We start from the raw sequence: 15817 nt of genomic DNA on the forward strand, positions 1-15817 counted from the left end.
ATATAATCTGGTTTCATATTTATATAAAAGTAAGAAAATAGTCTGAAATCCTTTTAATAGTAAATCATTTCACTACAATACCTTCACTAAGATATTTTATATCTTGTACTGATGAAAAAGCTCATATGATATAGTTTCCTAATGGGCCAGTTAGGCTCCATAGAAGTTGCAACTTTGCAAAAAGCAGTTTTTATGCCCACATGCAGCCATGGCCCCCAGCTCAGCAGCCCAGAAAACACACTAGAATTGACAGAACCCCGAAGAGTGAGAGACAACACATACTAACATCACTTTTGGGCAGGGAGGAAGAGACAGCATGATATTAGTATATTTATTGCACAATTGTCTTCTGTCTTCTCAGTAATCATTATCACACAAAAGGTCATGAGGCAAACAACATTCATAACACATGTGTTCCCTTGGGTACACATCACTGAACAAAGAGGATGGTATTTGGGGGGAAAAAGGGTGATTCTACAAAAGCTCCTTTAACAATGACTTATAAAATACAGTTTACAGAGATTCTCTAAAGGAGAAAGAAGAGTAAGTGAGACAATACCGAAGAAAAGCTTCAATGTTAACACGGATATATGAGTGTCTTAATCCAACCTGAAACAGTCCTAATCAACATTTTATTCTAAAAGTATGGCTCTAAGTTAGATATTCTGAAAAAAGCAAACTCTTAGAAGATACCAAATGGTAATAACTTTCTAGGCTGCCTCACAAAAGCCTGTAGGATAATTAGCAATATAATTATTGGGATAATTATAATTACATCCATAGCAACAGTGCTCTGATGTATGTCTTATTCAGTCTTGCAACAACCCTGTCAGAGGTGGCCTGACTGCCATTTTATGGATGATGAGTAAAAACCAGACAGGGAGAGTTTAAGTCATTCACCAACTACTGTGCAGGTAGAGGAACTGGACTTCAGTCTGGATTTACCTACGCCAGGTGAGTGTTTTTTCCACTTTACTAGGAACATATGTAACATAGTACTAACAACACAATTTTTGCTTCTTCTATAAACGGTATATAACGTCATCCATTAGGAAAATACAGTCTTTTTCATCAGGGGATTCAGGGGGTCTGTCACCCCACCAACCACACTGGGGTGTCATGAACTGTGGTGAGCAGAGGCAGGACAGTAGGGAAGAAGGTGATCCCAGGCACTTGTAACGTTTACTTACTTTTTATTTATGCTTGTGCTTATTACTAAAATCGCACACACATGCCAGAAATGTCTCACTCTTTATGCACACAGGCCCAGTCTTTCGTAAAACAACTAATCTCCAGGTGCTTGGAATGAGAAGAGGAGGCCTGGCCAGGGCTCAGTTCCTAGTTAAGTATTCCTCTAGCTGCCAAGTCTTGTAGCAGAGAGCACATCTGCGTGTAACTATAGATACAATACAAAACCATCCCACAAAACAAAACCTGCGGAAAACTCATGATTATGCCATTCCTTAAACATGTTATTTAGGCAATTTTCTCCCTGTTTTACTTACACATTTGACTTAACAGTAGACAACATCTATAGACAGTGCTCTCCCAGTCCGTCAGGAGGATTTAATTTATAGCCCTTTGCTCTGTTATCTGAGTGTCATCCTTTCTAGAAGCTATTATTTACTGACTGATGAGTCACATTTTATTCATAATTTCTTTTTTAGAAACGGAGATACATTTTAGAGTTTTCTTTCTGAAACAAATCGTCTAAGACAAACTTGACAATCATTTAAGATCCGTTGGCAAGGAAACCAGATTCCTTACAGAGTATGTGACTACCATATTTAGAATGAGAGAACCTTTCTCCAAATTCAGGGTACCAGCTTAAGAAAGTTATGCTCTTCGTTCTCCATGTAATCTTACATAAATCTAAAGTCACAGACATTACTCACAAAGGCACATGTTTTTGAGGATGGATGGTTAAAACTTGCCAGTCAGCCACAGACCAGGAAGAAAATGCTTTCCATTTCCTACTACCCAAGAGGATCTACGCTCACTGACATCTCATGATGGCTTCACCATAGTGGGCAGCCACTAGAGAGTATTCAGGGTAGGGATGCCTACCTCCATCCAAGCTGCGAGACATGGTGTAACGTTTGCTGGAGGAGCGTTCAAAGTAAGGGGCTGGACGATCTATCAGTGCGCTGGCTCTTCTGGTTTGGGCTTGCGTTCTGCCGCTATAACGGAACTTGGAGCCCAAGGTAAGGAATTTCTTTGGAGGTGCTTCTGGTAACAACAATCTAAAGATAGTAAAGAAAAAAACACCAGAAAGAATAGTAAATCAAATATTGAGAATGCTACCCTTTTACTCTGTTCTGAAAGGTAAAGTGCTTTGTGTACTAAAGGATTAACACCCATATGCAATGAAATAAATTTGATTTTATAAGAAAAAAAATTGACACCGTACATATCAACTAGGGATGTTATCAAGGCTATAATCAAAATGGGAGTTGGGTTGGACTAGCAGACTTTAACATCCCATGTAACTGGAGAGTCTGTGGTTCTATAAGCCCCAAGAGCAATTAAGTAGGTGATGGTAGGGAAGGACAGTGATAATTTGTTATTGTATAGACACAAATCTAATGGCCCTAATTAGTCAGGTATTGAGAAATTACTGAAATAGTAAGAAACGGATTGAACACTTGAAGTAGACATCCTGCAAAAATAATGAAAAGGTACTAAAGATAATAAAGAGGAGATGGAGCAGATCAATATAGTACAAATGAAGGAAACCTATTCAAATTTAGTCAGAAGTTCTTTTAGGATTTCTTATTAAGAAATCTCGTGACAACAAGCTTGAAGGAACTTTACAAAGGCTATGCTTCCACATTCTTCTTCCCAACAATCTTTTTCAGTACAAGTAACGCCAGGCACTCTATTTTTTTTCCTTAGGAAAAAAGCAAATTGATCTCTACCTACCTGAAAAATGTATGGTGCTCAACACACACTTTCCATAAACGCTTGGCAGCTCGATGGTTTGGCAGTTTAAACCCAATGGTACTTTCAAATTGTTCAAACTACATTTAGAAAACATTGAAGAGTAGAATCAAGTTTAAAATGACAAATAACAGAAAAGCAAATAATTTTAAAAATCAAAATACCACTCACAACTCTTTTCTTTACTTACTAAATCAATTGCTCTATGTGGAATTCATGCTATACACATGCATTCATTAAAAAGGAAAAAAACCTCCTTATATCTACTATCTATCTCCTTAAAATGCTGCGGGTACAGACAACTACATTATGCATATAGTAGATGTTTTATGTATCAGTATGGATCTTATGAAAACTATATGCAAACAAGGATATTTGGATTCCTTCCAGAGACCAACTTGTCCTGATCTCATATGTAAGCCTAATTTTCATTGTTTCTTCCATGACATCATGACTTCAAATGGAAGACACAGAAATGAACAAAAGGTTTAAAGTCTATAGCATTCTCAGAGTGACATTTTCTCCTAATATCTGGTCTGGAAATATGCACATATCCTAGGTATTTGATGACTTGGTATCAGGTATTGCTGATGTTATCTGTGCATTATAATATGGATTATCATGCTAAATGGTAACATCTCTCGATATTATATACAAGATCAGGGATTTGGAGAACACATTTTCATATTACTTAGCATTTATAGTTCAGGTGATACTCTATCAGTCATATGATTTTCCAAGGTGGAATATCTGATTTCCTGAGTAATTATTTTAATATCATTGCAGCTACTCATTAATTTTTTATTCTCTGAGGACAGTATGCATCAGGCCACCAGAGGGCAATCATCTTAAACAATAAAGCCTTTCCCAAAGAGCACCAAACCTCCTGACTATTGACATAATCAATAGCAAAAGCCATTTATGTGGCAAAGAACCAAGGAGAGGGCTCCTCTGCTTGGCGTGTGAGATACACTTATGCTTGACTTCTATTTCTTGTTTGTTGAGAGGGACTGGGCAGGGGAGAGACTGGGAAACACGTCCAGGTTGCTTTAACTGCAGCTGCCCTCCCCAATTTCTTATTCCCTCTGGAAGTTCATGTGCAGTGGTGGTCATGAAAATCACCACTGTCCAATGGACCCAGTCGACAGACAAACCTAGTACTGTGGATTGTATCTCAACCATCCCCCATTTACTCATCCTGCCTCTAATATGTACCATGCATTATGCTAAGGTCAGGGGTTTAAAAAAAAAAAGCTTCAACTTGCTCATGTAAGAAGCTGGGGAGATTCTCTCAAGATAATAGAGGCGCTAGACTTTTAAAATGTTTATCTAGCTCGCGGTGCTTTGTATTTTTTACTGCAACCTCTTCAGAGTCTTCGGGCTACCAATAATTTCTTCTCACTCATTCTTCTCAGCCTATAAATATGATTATAAAAAAGGGAGGGAAACAGCTTCCTTCGAGCCTGTTTCTGCTGAGCCAGAGTCTTCTCACTCCTCACGCTACATGTCCTGACGGAGAAGCCTCAGCTCCGTCACTCCTTACCTCACTGCCACCTGCCAGGGGCTCCCAACTCCTTCCTGAACTCTTAAATGTCACAACAGGACCTGTCAACTGCGATGAAATTTTCTTAGTTCTTACCTGCACCTTCTCTGAAACATTTGGCACTGCCAGTTAACCACGTCCCCTGAACCTCATCTCGCTGTCACCTGTGACTGTTTCTGTCCTTTGTTCCTTTCTCTGGCTGTTATTCTTAATCTCCCTGTGTTCCTCTTTGGCCTACCTCTCTCAGAAAGTGGTCTTACCCAGATTTCTTGTTATAGGGTCTCTCTCTCTTTTTTCCTCTTTAAGTTCTCTTGTTCTTTGGGTAATTTATTCCACGTCTAAGGCCCTGATTAAAATGTATACAGTTGATGTCTCTGTTCAAGTCCTATATTTCTTACCAGGTAAGAATTACCCCCTGAAAATCTGTCCCAAAGGAATTTCAATCTTTTTCCTTAAATTCACCCCCCCTTCCTCTCGTCTATAATATCATCTGCATTGCCTTCTCTCGTGCAAACTGAGAGACTGATTATCCCGGACTCTCCTTCCCCCATCCTGTCTCCAAAATTTCCTGTTCTGCCTCTGAAATCCATCTCAAATGTGCCCCTTCCATTCTATTCCCAGAGCCTCTGCTCCAGTTTAGGTCTTATCACATCACATTACGAAGCAGATTAATTCATTAAGAAACCCATCATTCTCAAGTGTTCATCTAGTTATGACACGCCCTAATTTAAAACCTTTCGCGGCTCACTACTGTCTACTGATGCACTTCTCCACTGTTCCCCTGCTGGCCTCTCACAACCGTGTGCACTCCATGTACATCGGATATCATCTCATCTGTATCATGACATAGTTCCAAGTGTGCGCGTCTTTTTCTGTGCCAAATATAAAGTCCCTTAAGGACAGGGACAAATTCATATTTATGTTTTCATTTCCAATGCCCAACATGTTACCTAGCAATAAACACATGCTTGCTTATGTTTAATAAATCCAAATGAACATTTATCAGTTATAAATTTAACATGCAATCTTTAGGAAATATTTTTAATATTACTGTAATTGCGGGTATTTACGTGGAAAGCTTACAGATTATTTCAGTCTTCAGAATCAAGGATGACTTTACATATACACTACACATTATTACTTGCTTTATAGTCTGATATTTTAATTGTATTTTCCACCAGTGGGTAGGCTGATTTTGAAGACAGCATATAATTCTATATTATGCCAGAAAATGTTCCGAGACATAAATGAACTGCAATCTTACAGCTTTGCTTCCATTATATTAATCATACTGATCAGAAATGGACATATTTATTAATTATCTATTAACCAGATACAGCAGGTACTTACTACCTATTATGTACAAACCACTAAGGATAATACAAATATGTCGATCATAGATGCTGTTGTCCAAGGAATAAGGATTAGTTAACAATTTTGACTCTTTCATTACTTCTCTGATTTAAAAAAAAAAAGGTGAAAATATATTAGGTTGTGGAACATTTACATAATTTACACTCTGTGTCCCTCATTCTAATCTTTCTTGTACCTTGTTGCACATTATCTCTAAACTATCCACCTTAAGATGCTATCAGATTGCCTGGCAGGTGTGGCTCAGTGGTTGAGCATCGACTCATGCACCAAGAGGTCATTGGCTCGATTTCAGTCAGGGCACATGCCTGGGTTGCAGGCTCTATCCCTGGTGGGGTGAGGGGTGCATGAGGCAGCTGATCGATGATGTTTTTTTCTTATTGATGTTTCTCTCTCTCCCCAAATCAATAAAAATATAATTTAAAAAAAGATGCTGTCAGATTTGGAAGACAGAGAGAAAGGGAGCATAGAGACAACAACAGAATTGGTAGGGAGAAATCTTTCATTCATGAAGAGGTTTAATGACTAAGATTTTCATTTATACCACAGCTTGAAATATACAGAACATTATTCATGAATCTGGGTTTTACATTAAAATATGTAAAAGCAGTAATTTCAATTAATGTATGCTATGGGAAAAACTGGGGAAAAAAAGAACGCTTGTTTCTACCTATTTGTTGGACGAACCTACAATAAATTCTCTTAGGCATTTAGACATAACTCACCAACCATGTCCTGAGATGCTGAGAACTTGTGAGCAGGTCATTTACATACTTGTTTGCTATCAGGTTCCTTTTTTCCCAATGTACATGCAAATTTGGGTCTACTTACCTCACCCGGGCGGATCTTAATGTAGAAGTTGTTCCGTTTGTATGAGATTTTTAGAACCTTGGGCCAGGCAAATCTATTTATCCTCAGTCGGTCACGATATATCAACAGACCACTCGCACAAACGCCTAACATAATTTCTACTCCTTCAGAATCCTGGAAAATAGAAGCAAGAGACAAAGGGTCAGTATCTCATTTGTTTCCACTTACGGCTGGGTACAATATTTAAGCCTCCATAACAGAATCTATAATTGACTACCTGTAGGTCTAATTTAAATACGAAAAATACTGCAGCCATTTTTAAACATTCCCATTAAATAATAGCCTTGAAGTGAAGATATTTATCACTGTGGAGATTTGCTAGAGTAAAGCCTGCTCACCCAGGTATCTTAGATTTCCAGAAACACTGCACATAGAACAGGCCAACCCGATGAAGGTGTGTTAATAACAATTAACAGCCGCAGTTCTCGGTTATTGAGTGCCAAGCATTGCCCTAATACCTTACATATATTAACCTTTTTGATATTAACTAGAATATTCTGAGATAGTTGCTATTATTCTTCCCACTTTACAGATGAGGAAACTGAGCCACAGAGCGGTTACGTATCTTTCCCAGTTGAATGTGAGCAGCCGCGTTACAGAGGCAGCACTCTTAACCAATATGTATACTAAGAGAGGGGCCCTATCTTTTCTTATGAGTGTTTTGGAGTTTGTTCCTTTAAAAAGAGCCTCAATCTTTTTTATATACCATTATTGCCAGAGTAAAATTTAAATATAAAATAGTGTTGTTTTTCTCTTAAGTATGTACTGCACTTCCCCAACAGGCCCCAACACACACACTGCCCAGTGGTAAGCACACTTAACAATATGACTCACATAAATATGGATAGATTTTATATATGTGTATAGTCTTTTATAACAAAGGTGGGATCATGCTACATTTGCAATTTGCTTTGTTATGTGTACTTTTCATATTTAGGTCATTTCCTAGGGGTATGTGATGCCCAGAGGTCCCCGAGATCATCAGAGATGTTATATAAAGTTTAAGAGACACACCACGCATAGTCTATGCCCTCTCAGTATTGTATTCAGGGGGAAATCCATGTAAAATGAACATCTGTGGTGACCCGAGTAGAGCGAAAACGAAGGACAGAGGCAGGACTGCGTGTGAGGTGCAGTCTTTACCCTGTCTCGATGGTTGTTGGGAGAAGGGGGTACATGGGGTGGGGGGAAGAAGCTGTGATCAGCAGGGCTGCCCCCAACTTTGAGTCACTCTGCAGCCCCAGAGAGGAATATGGCAGAACACAAATAGGAGATTCTGACTCGTCCATATTGTGGGAATTTACTGCCTAAATCCTGTCAGTGCAAGGTCCAAGATGAACATTTCCAGAAGCAAAAATAAATATTTCAGTCCATCTCTGGTCATATACATTTATAATTGGTTTAAAATGAAACATGTTACCTCTGAAATCGATCACTCCATTAGGTATGAAATTACAGGCGTGGAAACACTTGATGGCAGGACATAAAACCTGAGGCCTCCAAGTCCAGAAACTGCCCACCACCTACCACGGGCTTTAATGTGAAAGAGCAATTTAAAGAGCGATAACCTGATGCTGATGAGTCCCTGGCATTACTGAGCCTTCAGACCCAGCCCATCTGCTCACACGACAGCTCAGAGGTGACCACCTCGCGCCATGAGTACAAATGCAGGTCTGAGGAACTGTTCTTTGATTCTCTTTCTTTTTGGTAAAGAACATGAAAGTTTAGAAAAGATGCCTTTGAGCTAAAGAGGGAAAGGACATTTCAAACATTTTTCATTATTTTATCTATTTTTAAATCTCTCATCAGTGTCTTTCCATCAAAGAAAACAGCATCCTTTCCTGGGGAAGATCGGGAAGGCTCCTTTGCCCCGCCACTGTTCTCCTGTACCCTCCGGCATGAACTGCTCTGTGTCCCCATATCACTCTGTTGTATCAGCACGCCCCCAGCAAAGGTACTGCAGTCACCTCCCACCTACCTGCCTTCTCCTTAAGACCACAGCTGGTTGAGAGCAAGAGCTCAATTTAATCTCTGCAGCCACATGGTCATAGCTAGTGCCTGCCTAGCATGGGTTAAGCCATTACACGTTTGGCAAATGAAGAAAGACAATATCAGGTAAGTGGCGTTTTAAATTGCATGGTGGTCTTCATTATGTGAATCATAAAGCAAAAAAAAAAAAAAAAAAAAAAAAAAAGATACCTTTTTTTCTCAAGTTTTCGGCCACAGCCCTAACTGTTAGTTTGATAAATCTTTTGTGTTGAAAGCTCGTTTGGCAGCCTACCTTGGGGACATGTGTGTCTCCCTACCAACGCACACATTTAATGCTCCTTTTAGCAGGGAGTACTGAAGGAAGACCTGGATAGGCTCAGTCTACTGTAATTAAAATAAATGTGCACGTTGTTCCCTTAATTTCAAATCACTGTTTAAACTTTGCCTTCCTTCTTTATCACTTGGTCCATGGGATATCTGATGTGGATTTGTACCTACATTTTAGAATCTTCTATGAAATAAATGACTCTCACAGAGCCTATTCAGACCGACATGAGCTGACAAACAAGCAGAGAGAGTCTTCCTAAGAAGAAAACAAAGCATTTAGAACAGGTTTTCCCAAACAAGGGACCTCCAGCTAATATGGGTATTTTATTCTTTATACAGAGCTTTGAGTTAGAGATCGCAATTCAGACTTCCTAAACAGGTCCTACAGCTCAGGGTCTTTCATGCCATCCAGTGATGACTGGAAATGAGCTCTAATTTAATTCAGTAATTTTCCTTCTTAAAATGATAGAGTGTGGCTGCATGAGAAAATGGAGTCGATAACCAAATCATTTGTTATACTTAATATTCAGATGAAATCCTTCTACGGGCTGCATTTGCACTTCCTTAATTCTTTCTTTTATAATTGGCATAAATTCAAATCATATTATTGCAGCTATCCATTTTAATTCAGTAGCTAGAGCAACGTTAAGTGATTTTATTTTCACTGATGGGAACACGGATACATCCCGAGCTGCACTTCCCTAAAAGCATGCCCTAATCGCTCATTTATTTATTTTTCCTGGGCAGCAAGTGAATCATCACGTGCAATGTAATTCAAAAACAGCTTTCGATCCACTCACATTTTCAGGCAACCTTCATTTCCTTCTTGTTTCCTTATCTTTTAGTCACCTAAGGAAAAACTCTTAGGATAACATCTTACTAGTGTGTGTGTGTCCTTATTTTCTCTTTAAATTCTCATCCTGCCTTATACCTGGCATAAACTATAAAACACCTTTGTTCTCTGACTGCAAAATAGGCGAGAAAACATAATAAACTGGAAGGTAAATAGAGCCAGACCTGCTAATTACACACAAATGTCAAAGAGCCTGGCACGACGCACCAACCCAGCCCTGGCATAAGGCAGCCAACCCTCGGAGATCATGCTGCTTAGCGCTCAGGCCTTCAGCCCTTGGAAGTCCACATCCTGTCGAGGGACACAATGGTCACAGTCATAACCAGTCAAACCTGCGTTCACTCAGTGGCCACCATTTTCTGGTCCAAACGCCATCCAGGGAGCAGCCCATCTGTAGCATCAACAGAACCTACAGACCATAGATTTCCCTCCCAGGGACTCAGGGTTGCTGAGCTGTTTGCCTGAACAGAGCCAGCTGAAATGCTCTTCATGCCTTGGCCCTGCACTTGACTGTGTAAGATACTCCCTTGACTAGAAGCCTGTTAACTTCCTGTGAGTCCCAGATCGTGAAATTGGTGGCTACTCCGTGTATTAGAAGTAAAGGCGCATCCCATAACTGGAGCAATGTTACCTTGTCAGCCCAAATCAGAAGAAACTGCCCCTGAACTTCAAACAGAGACCTTTCAACACTGCTGAAGTACCAGAATCCACCCCTAAGATCCTAAAAAATTTCTCAAGTTTTGATGATAACAGTTTTCATGAAAGCTTGCCTTTACTGCTACAGTTCTTTATTCACAGCTGTTCAAGTAACAGACTAATAGTCCATGCACTCATTCTCTCACTGCTGAAAAATACAGGTTCTAGAAAAAGAATGACATGGAGTAAAAGCTGCTTTAGGCATCCTTACAATCTCCCCCTCATACAGTCTAATCCCAACTTCCTTCTTCCCAAGACTAAATAGCCAAGGCACAACTTTAACATTTCACAATTGCCAAGCAACCAGGCAAGCCTTAGCCTGGGTGGTTAATTCTAGTTGAACTGCAAAAATAACAATCTTATTTCAAAGGACTGGCTATTTGTCAGAATACCTCAACTTCAGAGATGGCGTTATTTAAACTTCACATGAATTTACTGAGTGTCTGGTGGGAAATCAGAACAGGGCCACAGACAGTGCTTCACACAAAGTAGATGTGACAACTGGGTCTTGGACAATCGGCCAGGTTTAGACAGACAGACAGACAGACAGAAAGGAGCCGGGCAGTGCAGGCAAAAATGAGCACCTTCAGGCAAAGGCCAGAGACAGGGTCTGGCAGGAGCAAAGGGCATGTGTCAGCGCAAAGTGGGAGATACAACTGAGACAGGAAAGGCAGGGCGAGCTCAGAGCATGTTATGTAAAGATAAAAAGTTCCAATGGAATCAACGGGCAATCAGAGGCTCAGACCGCGAGTCCTGTGAGTTTGAGCCAACCCCTCAGTGAAATATCGGCGTGAAATGTGCTTTATCATTGGATAGGCCTTAAAGAGCAAACACAGATTTGAATGCCTAAAGTTTTGGATTACATGCACTGAAGTAAAAATCACGAGCTTATAGCAATAACAGCACTGAATTAAATAAAACTAAATTAAAAGTTTGGGGGTTTAAAAATGCATACCTTGGCATGATGTAAATCTACCCCATACATGGATAATTTTTTGGCATTTTCCAAGAAATGCATCTCGGCTTCTGCTGGCGTCATTCCTCTGATAAGAAAAGAAAGGGTTACAATGCTGCTCTGCTTTTACCTGGCGAAGCTAAAATGTTTCCTACTTAGCTCCCCTGCTACCTAATAAGCAAGCCCCCCCCCAGAGGCCCCAGCAGATCTGTATCTGAGGGAAGAAAAAGAATAAGATGGCTTTTAAAGAAAACCTTACAATAGACATTCTAAGCAAGAACCTAACTATCCCAGAACTGTACCAGCCAGTGCAGACTCCTACTCTACTAAAGTCCCACCCACAAAACACCAACGTCAGTTCTGGGAAAAGTGCGGAGAGAAAGGGACGCTCACTCATCAAGGCCCAACTTATTAAATGGACTGTTCTCAGGGCTTCTGCCACTAACCTGTGACTCTTGTGCAGCTCGATCACTTTATCTTCCAGTTCTTTAGTGTGATTGGGTGCAAAGCGGAACTCACTAATGTAATCATTTCCACATTCATCAGGGTCATAGTCTCCAAGTTCTGACTGGACAGTGTAGGAGCCCAACAGGGCAAGGGTGACAAAGGAGCAGGGCAGCCTCCCGGACACGATGTCATCTCGCAGTTGTAAGCAGAGGTAGTACCTTCCCGTAACCAAGAGGACAAAGCAGAAAGCCAGCATTGGGATACAGGAAAAGGAGACCACTCAGCACATATTGTTGGATAGGCAATTTCTCCCGATCGGATAATCAATCACACAAGGACACATTTTCTAGCATCTATATTTTGATGTGGATATTAAGAGAAAATATTGGCCACAAAAATAAAATATTTAAGGGCATCTAAGGACAAGTCAATGTTCATAATAGGGTTTTATTAATAAAGCACAGAGTAAAAAAATAACCTAAATACATACTCTTCTAACATCTTTTAAAGTAACATTTAAAATCAAATGAATAGTCCCTAGCACATTCCCTGAAACCTTTGGTTGGGGGTGGGGGGGTATTATAATATAAAAATGGTGTTCTTAAATATAATTATTAAGTCCCAGCTAAACTTAAGGAAATCTTATTTTGATATTTTGCCATATGACTGAGACAAATTTCAGGTAACGCAACAGCTATGCCATTGTAAACTCTGCTCTCAATTTCCTACATTCCTGGTGAGGTAGTCTCTTGCTATTAACAAATGATTTCGGTTTCAACTTCTTCTTTTTAAAGATAATTTCTTAGGACCCAACTAATATGAAGACTAACTGAAGAATTACTACCTTAAGAACTCAGAATCTCATCAGTATAAGTAAACAGTTTTAGATTTGGGGGCTATAAAACATTTTCCAAATAATTTTGTCAAACTAACAAAAATATTTCCATTAATAGCTGACTATCTCCTTTGTTATTTTGCTTTTAAGGTTTACAGATATAAAACTAATTGTGGAATATTCCCAGGGAAGTGTTGCCATTGATAAGTTTTAATATCTTTCATGGTCCAGCATACAGGTATAATAATAAAATACACCTCGTACCTTTCATATGAGAAATAAATTGCTAATATGAAGCTGAGGACTAGGAAAAAGTCTTAAGGTCCCTCTAAATATGACTTTAAACTAATGATATAAGCAAACTCCATGTAATTCAGATGTAAAAATGTCTAATTACTTTACGGGCTTTACACACATTACACCAGTAGATATAAGTCAACCATGCACTAAGTTACAAACCCAGGTGTGTACAGGCTCCACAGACATAAATTAGCCACAACTGAATAGTTCTCAAGATTATTCAGGAGTATTTTAAAATAAGAAATTATAAATTTTCCAATTTAATGCAATCATAGAATAAATACTCTGGAGTAGTTTCTCTCCTTTACCTAAAAGGTCTCTTAAGTTATTTTTAATCATAGCCAGAGAGTGAAGCTTTCTGAGTAATTTCCCTATTCTGAAAAAGCTCCCACAGATGTGAGGTTTACACAGAAGATCCAGCACACACGGCACAAAACCGCTCTGGCTGGCTCTAAACTTACTATCACACAGTGAGCGTCGGTTCCAAAGTGGGATGCAGAGAAACCGAGGAAGCGCATCACACCCGGGACCATTGCACAGAGGCACTTTCTCACACTCAGAGCCCAGTTACCACGCCAGGATAGTCATACTGGATTCCTGTCCTAATGTCTTCTTTTGTGAAAAGGAATTAACCATTTCCCTTGTAGGTCATGGAAAATAAATTCTTAAGTGTACATGTGCTTATGTTTATCTGCATATGTACATGTGTGTAGATATGCCTGACTTTTTTTTTAAGGGCTGTCAAGTACTAAATTGGTTATATAAAAAGCGTAAGCATCCAAAGACACATTTTTTACTCTCAGTTCTGAAGCATGAGCACTAAGAATGGCTATATCATTTAAGGCTGAATCCCATCCAACTTGGCTGTGGTGGGTGGATGACAGTATCTCAATTTTGCATGTCTTCCCACCAGGGTCAGGCAGAGGGAAGTATGGGCTTAGCACCAAAGATTCAACTACAAACAGTTACGATTTGGCAGATCTTTTCATCAGATGTTTGCTCTCATTCAGTTGCCTGTTGTTTGCCATTTGTGGATGATTATAAGGTCACCAAATGTAAGCATGCTCTTCTCTGGAGAATTTAAGAGAAGCACAACTTTCCCAAGAAGCCTGCCTTTTTACAGCCAACTTTCAAGTACCTGGTGATATCTTCAGATAGCTGGGCGGGGTCTGGTGGGTAAAATTTCACATTAAATGAAAACTGCCAAGCACCATCTGCAGAAATGAGAGAAACATTAGCATAAAAACTTAGAAAATTCCCTTATATTTATATGATAGAGCTACTTTAACTCCAGGTTCTAACGAACACCCAGGCAAATTTTGATCATCCATGGAAAACAGGAAAGTCTCCTTTAAATGAAATCCACAGATAAGTCTGAAACTTCATCCAGTTTCTAATCTTCTCACCAATCAAATCCTTTACAGGCACTTCTAACTAGGGAGGACATTGACTGTACTTCCTCCCTTTCTCAGGAACAAAGTTAAGCCTTCGGAAGAGGGGGAAAAAGTGAACACGGATAATCCTCAATCAGACAAGTCTGGAATTGAGTAGATCTACTGCTGTCAAGTTCTGGATAGCTCACATACCAACATTATAGACATAATCCCACTTCCTCTGTCCCTTCTGCTTTGCTATTACAGGTCAAATACCATTATAGCACATGTCAAGGGATTATTCAAGATATTTTTATTTTATGGGGAAGGTTTGTTGTAATGAATATTTAAGAAGAGAGCTGCTCTATGGGCTGCGGGAAAACTTTTCTTACACAGGGAACTTTTTTAAAAAAAATATATTTTATTGATTTTTTACAGAGAGGAAGGGAGAGGGATAGAGAGTTAGAAACATCGATGAGAGAGAAACATCGATCAGCTGCCTCCTGCACACCCCCTACTGGGGATGTGTCCGCAACCAAGGTACATGCCCATATCCGGAATCGAACCCGGGACCCTTCAGTCTGCAGGCCGACGCTCTATCCACTGAGCCAAACAGGTCAGGGCCCCAGGGAACTTTTTGATTAAAGAGATGCTTGAGTGTATTTACTATGCATCACCAATTTCCACACCTTCTTCTTAGCCCATGACTTGAACGGGCACTCTCTACATGCTGCTGTTCTTGATCCTGCGGCATCTGTGGACCGCCTCCCCATTCGTCCCCTCACAGGTGCCTACTCTTCTGTACAGCCCACACGTACATTCAGAACATTATTAAGCCTTCCTAAGCTCTCCATTCAGTAATAGTATCTCTAATCATGTATGGTTTATCATTATAAGGGTGAAAACCCAACCTTTTCTTCTTTCTTATATTTTACGTGTGTGTGGTCGCTCCTTTAGCTTATATTCACCCTGTCCTTTCATTCTGGCCTTTGAACGCAGTGATTCACTGAGGTCCGGGTGCTCCTTCGCGGGGACGCTGCATCCATTTGCTCCCTCCACCCAGCAACCACACCAGAAGGGCCAAGGCGCAGGGCCGCTTCTATTCTCAATGCCCTGCTGAAAAATTCCCTCGTCTCCTGGCTTCGGTACTGGAAGGCTTTCATCTATGCCTCACGCAGCCATAGTCTTCCTTTCACTGTCTGTGACCCCCCAATTCAACTCTTAAGTGTCAATACTCTCCTATGACTTCCAACCGCTCCCTCTGCCCATTAAGAAACTTCTGGAAAGTCCATTTTTTTCTATGAGCCCTTCCCAAACA

At 40.0% G+C, this 15817-nt stretch overlaps 1 protein-coding gene across 22 annotated transcripts in view; it reads right to left on the reverse strand.

Moving 5' to 3' along the window:
- Positions 1 to 15817, reverse strand: part of EPB41L3 (erythrocyte membrane protein band 4.1 like 3) — a 218704-nt gene that overhangs the window by 29669 nt on the left and 173218 nt on the right. For all 22 annotated transcript variants that reach the window (XM_059706552.1, XM_059706553.1, XM_059706571.1 and 19 more), the window contains 6 exons: positions 14265 to 14340; positions 11991 to 12209; positions 11545 to 11632; positions 6686 to 6838; positions 2923 to 3020; positions 2068 to 2243 (listed from right to left, as the gene is read on the reverse strand). In XM_059706552.1, the coding sequence (XP_059562535.1) occupies positions 2068 to 2243; positions 2923 to 3020; positions 6686 to 6838; positions 11545 to 11632; positions 11991 to 12209; positions 14265 to 14340 (810 nt within the window). The remainder of the gene's footprint in view (positions 1 to 2067; positions 2244 to 2922; positions 3021 to 6685; positions 6839 to 11544; positions 11633 to 11990; positions 12210 to 14264; positions 14341 to 15817) is intronic.

The sequence above is a fragment of the Myotis daubentonii genome, chromosome 8 (genome assembly GCF_963259705.1).
Source record: "Myotis daubentonii chromosome 8, mMyoDau2.1, whole genome shotgun sequence".
Taxonomy (NCBI): domain Eukaryota; kingdom Metazoa; phylum Chordata; class Mammalia; order Chiroptera; family Vespertilionidae; genus Myotis; species Myotis daubentonii.